At 45.7% G+C, this 15,107-nt stretch overlaps 1 protein-coding gene across 28 annotated transcripts in view; it reads left to right on the top strand.

Moving 5' to 3' along the window:
- LOC106562123 (CUGBP Elav-like family member 4) overlaps positions 1 to 15,107 on the top strand; it is a 175,254-nt gene that overhangs the window by 147,199 nt on the left and 12,948 nt on the right. For 3 of the 28 annotated variants that reach the window (XM_014126728.2, XM_014126730.2, XM_045689118.1), the window contains 7 exons: positions 3,522 to 3,710; positions 4,326 to 4,473; positions 8,167 to 8,349; positions 8,987 to 9,049; positions 9,587 to 9,667; positions 10,951 to 11,118; positions 14,474 to 14,623. In XM_014126728.2, coding sequence (XP_013982203.1) covers positions 3,522 to 3,710; positions 4,326 to 4,473; positions 8,167 to 8,349; positions 8,987 to 9,049; positions 9,587 to 9,667; positions 10,951 to 11,118; positions 14,474 to 14,601 — 960 coding nt within the window. In that variant the 3' untranslated portion in view covers positions 14,602 to 14,623. The remainder of the gene's footprint in view (positions 1 to 3,521; positions 3,711 to 4,325; positions 4,474 to 8,166; positions 8,350 to 8,986; positions 9,050 to 9,586; positions 9,668 to 10,950; positions 11,119 to 14,473; positions 14,624 to 15,107) is intronic. The other 25 variants (XM_014126741.2, XM_014126739.2, XM_045689115.1 and 22 more) reach the window with 20 other exon arrangements.

Below are 15,107 nucleotides of genomic sequence, written 5' to 3' on the forward strand. Positions count from 1 at the left end.
TCATAAGCTTCTGCTGAGGATAAAGTCTGTGTGTGTTTACATGTCTGTATAGTACCCACTTTACACCAGTGTCTTCATACCAGGGCTATGAGCAGATAAAAACCTAATGCCGTTTTACTCTTGTAGCTTATTTCTAATCCCTCAATTACATTTCCTTCTTTTTTTTTCACGTTTTGGCCTGTACACAAAATCCAATGTGAGTTTTTCACAAGTCAAGTGTGTTCTCAAAATTAGATTAGTTATTGAACCTGTGACAAATTCCTCAGCTGTACCCATCAAAAGTGAAGGCTCCCTGTTGCCCCTTATCAAATTCACTGGATTCATTTTATTTGGAGATAGGAGTCATGCCGTTGGAGGTTATTATTTTTGTATGTTTGTCAGGTTATGATTTTCTGCTGGGAGAGAGAGAGAGAGAGAGAGAGAGAGAGAGAGAGAGAGAGAGAGAGAGAGAGAGAGAGAGAGAGAGAGAGAGAATATCTAGTGGCTGAATTATTCCCAGTTTTTTTCAGATGGATGATGTCCTCTGATCCCTTCCAGTGAGTTCTCCCTCTGAAGTCCCCTCTCTCTCCTAGAGATTGGGCTGGAGATCCAGTCAGGATGTATCAGGTAGAATAACAGAAAGTAGAAGGTATGAAATCCTTTGTTCTGACACGAGATATGTTTCGATAGGGTGAAGAGGCTCTGACTGAGTCAATTCTGTTTTAGGGTATTTTTTGAGAGTAAGATTCTAAGCCCAGCACAGTTTGTTCTCTCTCCAGTACCATAGTGAATAGGAGCTGTGGTAGTGTTTCAGTTTTAGTGCTACTTTAGGCTGGCTCTGCAGACTGTATCTTGCTCCCTGATACGCTACTCTGCTCTGCACTATGCAGGCGGGGAGACACCAGTGAGTCCTGAGTCACAGTTCTTTGAGTAGAGGCTGCCCGGAGCGCTACCCTTCCCAAGCCTTCTTCTTGCTGCTCACAATGTGTTCTTCATGAATAAATGAAGAATTGTTAATGAAAAATGGTTATAAATAGATAAAGGAATACACAGCTACATAAAGCAGAAGATGAATGTGATCTAAGTGCCAGCCCCTCGCTCTGTTAAAGGAAAAGGGAAGCGGGAGCAGTGCAGAGGTGCGGTGCGGCCGTTCGGAGAGGCGCTGGAGGGATGTTTGCTCAGCGCAGACCTCATTAAAACCGACAGCCCCGTCCCTCCACCGGCCCCAGCAGAAGATAGGAAAAGAACAGTGAAAGGTCAGGAGGTGGGAAGGAAATGAAATGAGAAAGGACAAAACAGTGTACCATTAGGGCGGCACTCCGCCATATTGATTCAGCTAATTGAAATGGCATCTTGGGAGCAGAACCAGATGGGTCCCCCTTGGCCTGAGGTGAGGCGCTGGCTGGCAGGTGTAGGGATGAAGAGGGCTGGCTCCTCTGACAGGAAGAATCCAACATGACACACACTGTCCCCCCAGGGTGCAGGCTGACACCCCTCCCGACACCCACCCAGCCTCTACTGCACAGTCTAGGAGACACACACACTATTATTGGTGGATGGGCTCAACACTCACTCACTGAATTCACATTCACCGCGTGAGGCAGTTGGTTTGTTTCTGTTTGTTGGGGGACTTTGTGTTTGTTCTGTTTTGCTTTTGCTTTTGGGACCCAGTAGTGGTTACATTCTGGCTGTTGACACACACACATACACACACACACACACACACACACACACACACACACACACACACACACACACACACACACACACACACACACACACACACACACACACACACACACACACACACACACACACACATACACACACTAGTCCTCATCTCTCGCTGTCTCCCTGTAGTTTCCATCTCTTTACGATTTGTACTGTGCAAGGAAATATTGAAATCAAAATACAAATCAAAGCAGGCATTTGTGCTGACCCTGTCAAGATGACACATTATATGAAAGATAATCATACAAGTTATGATTATGGAGTCCTTTTCTCTCCCCGTGCCTTTGCTTTTATGATCTGGCTAATCACATCCTGACTTCCCCCTGGCTGCCTGTGTCCTTCTGTCCTTTCCTGGGTGCAACCACAGAAGCAGTTCCTGGGTATCTCTCTCTCTCAGCGCAGCGTGCACTGGCTGGAATTAAATGGCATCTGGGCCTCTTGACAGTGTCTGAGGCTTTCTGTGTCTGTCTCTATGCCTGTCTGGCAGCCTCCTCTCCTCTCCTCTCCTCTCCTCTCCTCTCCTCTCCTCTCCTCTCCTCTCCTCTCCTCTCCTCTCCTCTCCTCTCCTCTCCTCTCCTCTCCTCTCCTCTCCTCTCCGCTCCGCTCCTCTCCTCTCTGCTCCTCTCCCCTCCCCTCCTCTCCTCTCCTTTCCCTGGACATCATATGAAGAACTGACTCTGGTCTCTGTCTCTCAAATGATTTAATTGGATCCAAACTCAGAAGCACAGACGTCAATACAGCACTATATCTGCCATAAGGCACTGTCATTAGTCAATACTTCTCCCTGTGCACGCCAAAGGCTCCAGTCAGACCTCATTATGGAGTATCGTATTCAGTTGAGCGGCAGGAGGGGGACTGGGACTACTCTGGGACCACACTAAGGATCACAGTTCACTCCAATGTACACTGAGTATACCAAACATTAGGAATGCCTTCCTAATATTGAGTTGCACCCCTCCCCCCTCCCCTTTGCACTCAGAACAGCCTCAATTTGTCGGGGCATGGACTCTACAAGGTGTCGAAAGCGTTCCACAGGGATGCTGACCCATGTTGACTCCAATGCTTCCCACAGTTGTGTCAAGTTGTCTGGATGTCCTTTGGGTGGTGGACTATTCTTGATACACACGGGAAACTGTTGTGTAAAAAAAACAGCGGTGTTGCAGTTTGTGACACAAACCGTTACGCCTGACACCTGCTACCATGCCCTTTTTAATAGCACTTCAATATTTAGTTTTTCCCTTTCAATCTCTGAATGGCACACATACACAATCCATGTCTCAATTGTCTCAAGACTTTAAAATAATGTTTTAACCTGTCTCCTCCCCTTCAGCTACACTGATTGAAGTGGATTTAACAAGTGACATTGATAAGGGATCATAGCTTTCACCTGGATTCACCTGGTCAGTCTATGTCATGGAGAGAGCAGGTGTTCCTAATGTTTTGTACACTCAGTGTGTACACTAGTAGTCTAAAGTTCACTAAACCCACAGATCATCTACTATTCCCACTGTCTCTACACAGCTCAGATTGGAGTCATTCAAAACATGCACTGAGTCAGCTCAGACCTTGTGTGGTGTGTGTCTGGTGTTGTGTGGTGTGTGTCTGGTGTTGTGTGGTGTGTGTCTGGTGTTGTGTGGTGTGTGTCTGGTGTTGTGTAGTGTGTGTGGTCATGACTCAGTATGGTGTGCGTATGAGTAGGTTGGTGTGTGTCCAGCGCTGAGGTGTGTGCATAGTCATTGAGGAATGTGTATGACTGAGTGTGGTGTGTGTCTGTCCAGTGCTGAGATGTGTGTTGTCTTGACTGATTGCAGTGTGCGTATCCCCAGGGGGCGTCCTCCAGCCTGGTGGTGAAGTTTGCCGACACGGACAAGGAGCGGACCCTGCGTAGGATGCATCAGATGGCGGGCCAGCTCGGCATCTTCAGCCCCATGACCATCCAGTTTGGGGCCTATGGCGCCTACTCTCACGCTGTAAGTCTCGGCTCTACGGGGGAGGAGACGGTGAGCTTTTACACTCTGCGCATGCGAGTCACGGCTCCTCCTGATAGCTAGCTATACACACTCTGTCTATCTATGTTCACACCTGAAGTTAACATCTCCTCAAGTTTGGAAACTGTAGAGTTTGCACTCACACTGTAACTAACAGCTCGCCCTGCCAGGTGAGAATCACCCACTCACGCACAGTAAAGCAGTCTGTCTGTCTGTCTGTCTGTCTGTCTGTCTGTCTGTCTGTCTGTCTGTCTGTCTGTCTGTCTGTCTGTCTGTCTGTCTGTCTGTCTGTCTGTCTGTCTGTCTGTCTGTCTGTCTGTCTGTCTGTCTGTCTGTCTGTCTGCTCTCTAGCGTCATCTCATTATATTGCGTTATCTGTTGTTTGTAATGAGCAGCAGCACTGTAAAGCAGCGGTGCTGTTAAGTAGCAGGGCTCCGTGGCAACAGAGACCTGTCTATTCAACAACATGACCAAGCAAACAGTGATGTGAAAGTAAACATGCCCCTCGTCCTGCGGCGATTTCACCCTGCCTCTCTCTCTCTCTCTCCCTCCCTCTCTCTCCCACTGCCTCCTTCTCCCTCCTCTTTCCCTCACCTCCCCTTCCTCTCTCTCTCTTCAATGCCACAGCAGATGATGCAACAGCAAGCAGCACTAATGGCGGCGACCCAGAACTCGTATCTAAACCCCATGGCAGCCATCGCTGCGGCACAAATGCAGCAAATGGCAGCTTTCAACGTCAACGGTCTGGTGGCTGCCCCAATGACACCCTCCTCAGGTACAAATACACAGCCAGGACTGGACTCCCCGTCCTTCCCCAACCCTCCCTCCTACGTGCCTGTAATACTTCACTATATTCATTAGTGAGCCTTGTACAAGCCGTGCTAATGTAATGTATTCTGCCCTGGCTGTTAGTACATTTCTTTAGACGTTATCAGGTTTCTTTTCATCTCTGTCTCTTTTAAAAGGGAGAAAAAAACTGTCTGCCTTTTGGTAGTGGTGAAGTCTAGAGAAAAAATTGTGTGCCCTTTTGGTAGTGGTGAAGTTAGAGATGACATTGCCAGAGTGACAGAGGGCCCTAAAGTAAGATAGAGAAGACGTGTCGTGAGTGAGGCATGATGGGTTATGATGTATGACATCCCCCGGCCCTCATTGGCCGCCACAGTGTACGGCCTCTCTCTTTTTTTCTCTCCCTCTCCCAGTCTCTCTCCCTCTCTCCATCTCTCTCTCTCTCAATTCAATTTCCATTTCATTTTCAATTTAAGGGGCTTTATTGGCATGGGAAACATATGTTTACATTGCCAAAGCAAGTGAAATACATAATAAACAAATGTGAAATAAACAATAACGATTATACTCACAAAAGTTCCAAAAGAATAAAGACATTTCAAATGTCATATTATGTCTATATACAGTGTTGTACTGATGTGCAAATAGTTAAAGTACAAAAGGGAAAATAAATCAACATAAATATGTGTTGTATTTACAATGGTGTTTGTTTTTCACTGGTTGGCCTTTTCTTGTGGCAACAGGTCACAAATCTTGCTGCTGTGATTGCACACTGTGGTATTTTACACAATAGATATGGGAGTTAATCAAAATTGGATTTGTTTTCGAATTCTTTGTGGGTCTGTGTAATCTGAGGGAAATATGTGCCTCTAATATGATCATACATTTGGCAGGAGGTTAGGAAGTGCAGCTCAGTTTCCACCTCATTTTGTGGGCAGTGTGCACATTGCCTGTCTTCTCTTGAGAGCCAGGTCTGCCTTCAGTGGCCTTTCTCAATAGCAAGGCTATGCTCACTGAGTCTGTACATAGTCAAATCTTTCCTTAGTTTGGGTCAGTCACATTGGTCAGGTATTCTGCATTTGTGTACTCTCTGTTAAGGGCCAAATAGCATTCTAGTTTGCTTAGTTTTTTTGTAAATTCTTTCCAATGTGTCAAGTAATTATATTTGAGATTTGTCATGATTTGATTGGGTCTAATTGTGTTGCTGTCCTGGGGCTCTGTGGGGTCTGTTTGTGTTTGTGAACAGAGCCCCAGGACCAGCTTGCTTAGGAGGCTCTTCTCCAGGTTAATTTCTCTGTAGGTGATGGCTTTGTTATGGAAGGTTTGGGAATCGCTTCCTTTTAGATGGTTGTAGAATTTAACGGCTCTTTTCTGGATTTTGATCATTTTCGGGTATCGGCCTAATTCTGCACTGCATGCATTATTTGGTGTTTTACGTTGTACACAGAGGATATATTTGTAGAATTCGGCATGCGGAGTCTCTCAATTTGGTGTCTGTCCCATTTTGGGAATTCTTGGTTGGTGAGTGGACCCCAGACCTCACAACCATAAATGGCAATGGGTTCTATAACTGCTTCTAATTTGTAGGTCAGATTTTTGGTTCCTTTTGAATGCATAGAAGGCCCTTCTTGCCTTGTCTCTCAGATCATTCATAGCTTTGTGGAAGTTACCTTAGGCCGAGGTATGTATAGTTTTTTGTGTGCCCAAGGGCTACGGTATCTAGATGGAATTTCTATTCATTGTCCTGGCAACTGGACATTTTTTGCAACACCATTATTTTTGTCTTACTGAGATTTACTGTCAGGGCCCAGGTCTGACACAATCTGTGCAGAAGATCTAGGTGCTGCAGTAGAACCTCTGTGGTTGGGGCCAGAAGCACCAGATCATCAGCAAATAGTAGACATTTTACTTCAAATTCTAGTAGGGTGAGGCCAGGTGCTGAAGACTGTTCACATTCCCATTGCCAATTTGTTGATGTATATGTTGAAGAGGGTTGGGCTTAAGCTGCATCCCTATCTCACCCCCTGACCCTGTGGAAAGAAATGTTTGTGTTTTTTGCCAATTTTAACCGCACACTTGTTGTTTGAATGCGAGACTCGGGTTTTCTGGGTCTCTATATTTTTGGTTGGACAGGTTTCTCAATTTCTTTCTTAGGTTTTTGCATTCTTCATCAAACCATTTGTCATTGTTGTTCATTTTCTTAGGTTGTCTGCTTGAATTCTTTAGATTTGATTGGGAAGCTGAGAGGTCAAATATACTGTTTAGGTTTTCTACTGCCAAGTTTACACCTTCACTATTACAGTGAAACATTTTGTCCAGGAAGTTGTCTAGAAGTAATTTAATTTGTTGTTGCCTAATTGTTGCCTATTTGTTGTTGCCTGATTTCCACACTACTTTCCTTTCATCTATAGCATTTCTTAATATTATTCAGTTCCTTTGGCTTTGATGCCTCATGATTGAACATAGCTCTGTTCAAGTAGACTGTGATTTTGCTGTGATCTGATAGGGGTGTCAGTGGACTGGCTGTGAACCCTCTAAGAGATGTTGGGTTGAGGTCAGTGATAAAGTAGTCTACAGTACTACTTCCAAGAGATTACCTATATGTGTACCTCCCATAGGAGTCCCCTCGAAGCCTACCATTGACTATGTACATACCCAGCGTCCGACAGAGCTGCAGGACTTTTTGTTGGTTATGTTGGTTATGTTGTCGTAGTTGTGTCTAGGGGGGCATATGGAGGAGGAAATGCTGTCACCTCCAGGTAGGTGTTTTTTCCCCTGTGTGCTGAGAGTGTCAGATTCTTGTCCAGTTCTGACATTTAGGTCGCCACAAACTACTACATGTCCCTGGGCCTGGAAATGGTTGATCTCCCCCTCTAGGATGGAGAAGCTGTCATCATTAAAGTATGGGGATTCTATTGGGGGAATATAGGTAGCACACATGAGGACATTTTTCTCTGTTGAGATAATTTCCTTATTAATTTCTGTAAAATGTTCCTGTTTTGACTAATTTAATAGAGTGGGTTAGGTCTTTCTCTCTCTTTCTCTCTCTCTCTCTCTCTCTCTCTCTCTCTCTCTCTCTCTCTCTCTCTCTCTCTCTCTCTCTCTCTCTCTCATGGGCCACTGTTTGTGTGTTTCCGGGAACACGGCCAATCTGATGACTTTGGATGCAAAGTCCTTGACTATACAATATACGAGCAAAGATTTGTGGGAGATAATCCTGGACCTGAGTTTGACCTGTCTTCCTGGCCCTTGTCGTGAAGAGCTTTGATGGCTCGACACTAAGTAGGCTGACTGGCCCAAGACAGGGGCTCCACGCGTCTCTCTAAATGAATTAAATAAAGTGGCTCAGTCACCTCTGCATCCATCCACCATCTGTAATCCACAAAGCCTACATACACCCAGGTAATGCCTATCAAATTTAATCCTACATGACTTAAATGCCCTTCACCGGGATTAGGGAGAAGAATAATAATCCATCTGGCAGAAGACGAGAGAGCATGGACAAGGTGACAAACCTGAAATGTGACCAGGGGGAGAGGCTGAGGCCACTAACAGACAGAGAGGCCCCAGCCCCAGTGTCCAATTAGACGCTGGTCAGAGAGAGGCTGCAGACTGTGGAGTGTGAACCATGTCCACCATGGCCTGTGGTCCCAGTAATGAAACAGGGTTGCTCTATTTACAGGCACCAGCACGCCGCCGGGTATCAATGCCACGGCCGTGCCCAGCCTAGCAGCACCCATGGGGGTCAACGGGTTCGCATCCCTCCCGCCCCAGACCAACGGTCAGCCTACCAACGAGCCAATCTACACCAATGGGATCCACCCCTACCCAGGTGAGACAGCCAATGGGATTCACCTCTACTCAGGTGAGCCAATTTAACAGCAGTTTCATTCATTTGACATGTAGCCTTTTCTTAACTAGGATAAAACCATTATATATGATATTTTTGTAGAGGGAGACCTGGCAAGATAGTCTTAGGTGACTGCCATACTGCAATCAGAATAGGAGTGTGACGGTGTTTCTGAGAGTCAAATATGAGTTTGACATTCATGATGAGTGAGTCAGTGCATCCATCAGTGCATTATGGTTAATATGATGAGCCTCAGAAGCTCCTCCTTAGCTTCTTAATGCTGTATGCTCCTGATGATTCCTGAACAACTGACACATCATTATGCACTTGACTCCTTGATGCATTATGTAAGGCAGCTGCAGTGATAATGAACCACAAAGCAGTTTGTTTGGCATGTTGTTAATATTTGATGCAAACATCTGGGGGGCGAACAGGAATTTTGAAGAACTGTGAAATATGACAACTCTAATCTATGTGTGACTCTGTCCTCTGCCTCTCTCTCCCGCTCTCCCTCTCTTTCTCTCTTTCTCTCTCTCCATCTCTCTCTTTTCTTTCTTTTTCTTTCTCTCTCTCGCTTTATCTCCCTCTCCCTCTCTTTCTCTCTCTCCCTCTTTCTCTCTCTCCCTCTCTCTCTCTCTTTCTCTCTCTGCAGCACAGAGTCCTACAGTGACTGACCCTCTCCAGCAGGCTTACGCCGGTGTGCAGCACTACGCAGGTGACCTGCCTCTCCTCACTCCTCCCCTCTCTCCTCCATCTCTTTCTCTATCGCTCTCACTCTCTCCCTCTCTCCCTCTCTGTCACTCTAGCAGACACTATGGCTGCTAAAGATAGCCCAGAGGACTGGCCAATTTTCTCCAGGATTAGGAAACTTTACATTAGGATTTGAACGGATTTCCATTGGACTTGATTATACACCCACACAAAAATCTTAATTCCAAAAGTACACTGAGAACTGTGTTCCGGACACCCCTCTACATGATCGTGACATAGATAGACAGACACTGAGACATCTCCTCTTTAACCATGTATCAGGATAGGAATAGGCTCTCGTTCCTGTATTGTATGTGTCCCTGTTTAGACAGTGCATTCCCTTTGTGTAGTGATCCACAATGAAAATGAGCTCGGGCTCCAAGCCGTAATGCAATTTATTTATTCAGTGTCTGGAGGACGTGAACAATAGAATAATGATTTAAGTTGTCGCAAATGGAGATGTAATATTCCACTCTGGCTCTTCTCCTTCTCTTTGCAACAGCAGCCTACCCTGCCGCCTATGCACCAATCAGTCAAGCGTTCCCCCAGCAACCCACCATCATCCCCCAGCAACAGAGAGAAGGTAAGAGCTAGCGGGCGCGCCCACCCAAGATAAAAGGTGATAATTACCATGTTCCATTCTAATGTACGGCTGCTTTGAATTAGCCAGGGAGAGGAAACACTGGGCTGGAAAATGGGAGAAAAAGAGAACTTCATTTAAAAGGAGTTTAACATTAGCAGGCAGCAAGATGGAAAAGTTACTCTGTCATTATTCAAAAACTGCACTAATTCAAACTCGCAGTGTTCGACTGGTTAATCAGTCCATTACAATGTGTTTAAGTGGTTATGAATATTCATTAGATTAATTAGCTGCATGCATAATCATTTATTAACATTCCTAGTTTAGTGTTAGTACCACAGCATTAAATGTAATAAAGCATAGGATATGCTGTAATGGTAAATCACTCTTCCTGACACTGTTTGCCAGATATAATTATTCATTTATGTTATTGTACAGTATGTGATGGTTATAAATATGATTATTAGTCAACGTGGAAAATCTGAAATTACTCTAAGTGTTCTAACATTGCATAAGGGGGATAATTTTATTTCAGTGTGTTTCGCCCAAGCATTGTGGTCTACCTGCCCCCATCCTTGAGTTAAATTAAGCTTGCGTTAGGGTTATGTGACTGCTATACTTTGTGTATGCTGTGTACATTAAGCCACAGAGCTGCTCCTCCTGCAGACAGTGTGTCAGCTCCACTGGCCTGTCTCTGACTCAGATCTGGATCCTTCCCTCTCTGGCTTGGCTGTTGGCTGGTCTCCCAGTCTGCAGCCTCCAAGAGACTGCAGCCGCAGCAGCCCCCATTTCATGAGACACACCTAAACTAACAAACAGGCAGAATAAAGCCATAAGCTCAGACTGTAAAACCACAGCTCTCTATCATACTGTGTGTGTCCTCTATCTGGGCCAGGGAGTCAGTCAGCAACAGCCTCTTATCAGCCTTCTCACTAGCCACAGACTCATCTCGTCATGCTATCATCCCCGAGCAATGAGACAGGGAACAATCCATGCAGCCACTAGTGCAGCCCACATCTCTCTCTCTCTCTCTCTTTCTCTCTTCTCTCTCTCTCTCTCTCTCTCTCTCTCTCTCTTCTCTCTCTCTCTCTCTCTCTCTCTCTCTCTCCTCATCAGAAGGCCATGTACTGTATGTGGCACCTGGGTGTGTGTGGAGACTGAAGCGAGATTGGGAGCCAGTCAGTCCTGTCCTACTGTCAGCTAGTAATTGGGGCAGACACTGGGCTTATGTCATCATGTATGCTCTGCCTGTCCTCTCCTTCTATTTCCCCATGTAACCTCTATAGTTTGTTGTTGTTATTTCCCTCCAGGGCCGGAAGGCTGCAACCTGTTTATTTACCATCTGCCCCAGGAGTTTGGAGACGCAGAATTAATGCAAATGTTCCTGCCTTTCGGCAACGTCATCTCCGCCAAAGTCTTCGTGGACCGGGCGACCAATCAAAGCAAGTGTTTTGGTGAGTCAAAGCTGTCATCTCTGCTGAGAAAAAAAAAGAATTGGATGAGAAGTCGACTGTGATGTTTGGCAATCTTCTCATGTCCCATTTTGGATTCTGCATTTAGTTGTGTTTTCCTTTATTCCCTGTGTCTATCCTAATCAAGTTGCAATTAACATTTTAAAAGTGGCGTTACATGCGAGTGAGCAGGGAGGAGAAGAGAGGGGGATGCGTGCTTCGCTCCTTAAGTTCAACTCATCAGCAGATGCTTATGAGATACTGGGAGCAGGTGAGAGTGAGATGGAGTGGAGGAGGGGCGATTTGTTTCTAACTACCTACAGTTTAAGCCCACAGCTACCCAAGTTCAAGTACATGCCTGTCACCATGTAGCTAGACATGTAGTATAGGGGAATATAGTCCTTCTGGCTATTAGCGTTTCACCTTCAACAAACATACTATAAAACTATGGTTCCCCAGCCTCCATAGATAGCCCCTAGAGACCCAGCCTCCCAGCCTCATTTCCAACACCTTCCTCCCACACAGCCTGTAGGGATGAGTCTGGGTGGTGGTGGAGGATGTGCAGGTGGACTGTGTGATCTTCAGGAGATAATAATAGACCTGTTTGAGCCCTAGACAGCAGCACCCACGAGATGAGGAGCTGGACTCCAGAAACGGACCACTGGCCTCCTATATGGGTTGTCTAGGATGAGAATAGCATGTCTATCACTGCTCTATGAGGAAGGACAAAGAGGCTGTGACCTCACGCATCTCACCATTATTTTCCCATGCAGCTATTAATTAAGATCTTGGCTGAAAAACAATCATTTAACCTCTCATTTTTTCTCCTTCCTTTTTATAGTCTGAGCCCCGGGGCTCTTGTGAGAGACATTAACAAATTAGACAGAAGATGCTATGCATTAAGTGAACTAAATCATTACTCTCCTGCAGCAACAGGGGAAGCAATTTGATCCCTCTTCAGTTCAAAAGGGGAGATTGAATTCTTCCTATGCACATTAGATGCAACACACACATACACACAATGCATGTACACACACGTATACACGCATAATACGTGTGGGTGTGTGTATGCGTGTGTGTGCGCACACACCTTATGATTCTCAGTGATTGACAATAGGCAATGTGCCAATGTCATCATTATGGAATCCAGGGTAGTCATTGACTTACTGAGATGAGGCAAAGTCACAGTTTAAAAGTGACATTGGCAAAGTGAAAAATAATGTTTCAACCTTCCAAAACCATTAAGACCGTTTCCATGGCAATTGTGCATACCAAGACATCCACTCTAGCAATTGTTAGTTGTTGGTGTTAATATCAGAATATCAGATGTGCAGCTGAAGAAGATGGTGGATCCGTCACTGAACGGAGTAGGATGTTGAGTTTCTGGCTGTTTCAAGGTCTTAGTCTGAGGTCTGTTGGGATACACTGTTATTTTAATCCTCCATGTTTGTTACTCAATATTGACATTTAAGGATGATCAAAGCTCACCTCTCTAAGTGGAAGCAAAATGTGATTTTAAAAGGTCCTCTGAAAACACTGCATACACACTCGCTTACTAACACTTACCGTTGAAATAGATTATCCTCTGTTTTTAGAAGAACAGCAAGCAGCACTCTATTGTTTAGGTTGGCTTAAAGTGGGAGCAGTCCCCTTCAAGCCGTTTCACAACGTCCGTCAGCATCTAGCTGTGCAGTTCCCTACAGCTTAGACACTGTACCAGTCACCGCACCGGGAGTCATGCAGAGCTGTAGAATGATAAGACTGTAGTCTTTGTCAGTACTCCACTCTCACCTGCAAATCAAACCTTGTCCGTAATACCCTGCAATGATTTTACAGAGGACTGAACATCGTTTTCTCAGCTGAAGAGCTGCGAGGGAACCATGAAATGATGATTCATACATGATAGTATTCAATCTCCTCTCACAAAGGCTGTTTAGGGTGTTTTACATTGTGCTGTACACTGAATGTGTCCCAGTGAAGTGCTGCTTGTCCTTCTGAAGCGTACGGTGCTGTATAAAACATCATAATAAACCTGGCAGCTGACTGATTTACATGGTGTAAAGGGGGCCAGGATTTACCACGCTTCTAGTCTGCTCTTTTCTTTGTCCTCTCTTTCTTCACCCTCTTCTTCTTCCCCTTTTCCCCCTCCCTGACAATCACCTTTTGGGGTTGGGATGTAAATGCAAGGTTGAGATTGATGAGAGCGGGATGTGAGGGGGATCGCTGCTGTCTGGCAGGCCCTTCCCTGCTCAGTTTGTTTAAAGGGTTTGTAAAAGCAAGAGCCTTATCTCTCCCCACCTGACAAAAGCCTGCCCTCTCCCCCCAAATTAAATTGGACCCATAGCGACATGATCAAATCAGCTGGCAAGCGGAAAATTCCGTCCGTCAATCACGGAGGTGTCTGATAAGAGCAGGCAGGAGTCCCAGTGTGGAAAGCTCTGGGCTCATTCCGCCCCAACACCCAGGTGATAACTCAGAGCACATGCCGGGCAGGGGAGAGGAGAGGCTGGCACCTCTATTCACAGGCTGGGGAGAGAAGAGGAGAGGCTGACACCTTTACTTATAGGCAGGGGAAAGGAGAGGAGAGGAGAGGAGAGGAGAGGAGAGGAGAGGAGAGGAGAGGAGAGGAGAGGAGAGGAGAGGAGAGGAGAGGAGAGGAGAGGAGAGGAGAGGAGAGGAGAGGAGAGGAGAGGAGAGGAGAGGAGAGGAGAGGAGAGGAGAGGAGAGGAGAGGCTCACACCTTTACTCACAGGCAGGGGAGAGGAGAGGCTGGTACCTCTACTCATAGGCAAGGGAGAGGAGAGGAGAGGCAGGCACCTCTACTCACAGGCAGTGGAGAGACACCTCTACTCACAGCCCCTTCCACCTTCCCAAACCTACATCCAGTACGCCCCGCTCCGAGCCTGGCAACATGCTCCAACCCTGCTCCTCTTACTCTACACACACACACACACACATACACTTTTACCTTGCTATGCTTAATTTTAGCCAGTTTTCTACAGCAGGAAAATAATCCTGCAGCAAAAGGAAATGTGAATTATTATGTGGATTATAAATAATGGACATTTTTGTAGGGGTTGATACATTTTTTGTAAGGGAATATCATTTCTGAAATTTCAAAGTGGAAATTACAAACTTTATTTAGTGTAATCATGTAATCGTGTAATCATGTTTTTATTTCAGAGAATTTCAATTTACCTCCTGAATTAAGGCACATTGTTGTTGCATTGCAGAAAGCTAATAAGGAGGTCTCTCTCTCTTTCCTCCTCTTTTCATTATTTCTTTCTCTGCCTCTCCCCATCTCTCCTTCACTCTGTCTCTCTCTCTCTTTCACTCTCCCTCCTACTTTGTGTCCCAGGCTTTGTGAGCTTCGATAACCCGTCCAGTGCCCAGGCGGCTATCCAGGCCATGAATGGTTTTCAGATAGGCATGAAGCGGCTGAAGGTGCAGTTGAAGCGGCCAAAGGATGCCAACCGACCTTACTGACCCCTCTGCCGTCCACATCCAGGTAAGAGCAGACGCCATGCCATGCTCACATTCATGCCCAGAGCCAGGGTTGAATGGCAGACAGCCCCTCAGGGTGCTGGCCAATGAGGAGGGAGTAGGAGGGGCAGTGGGCTGACATGACTGACTCCCCCCAGCTAAACTCCACTGGCTACTGCATACCTGAAACATGTTATTTTGGTTGTATACATTAGACTACACATAATTGCAGCATAAGACCAGTACATGTGTTTCAATTGTATATTTCCATGAACAATTTGCATGTAAATAATATGTGGATGTTTTACAATGGCCTCACCAAAGTGAAGGGATTGCAATAATGACATATACAGTATAATGTGGAATGGAAATGATAAATGCTACCTTCATTTCTTGTCAGATAGCATTTGAATAAAGACATGTAGCACTAATTGAAAGGAGGCTGTCTGAGCAGACTGCCTGAGGAGAGGAGAAGAGAGGGGGAATGACTTTGATGTAACACATTGATG

The sequence above is a fragment of the Salmo salar genome, chromosome ssa11 (assembly GCF_905237065.1).
Source record: "Salmo salar chromosome ssa11, Ssal_v3.1, whole genome shotgun sequence".
Lineage (NCBI taxonomy): Eukaryota > Metazoa > Chordata > Actinopteri > Salmoniformes > Salmonidae > Salmo > Salmo salar.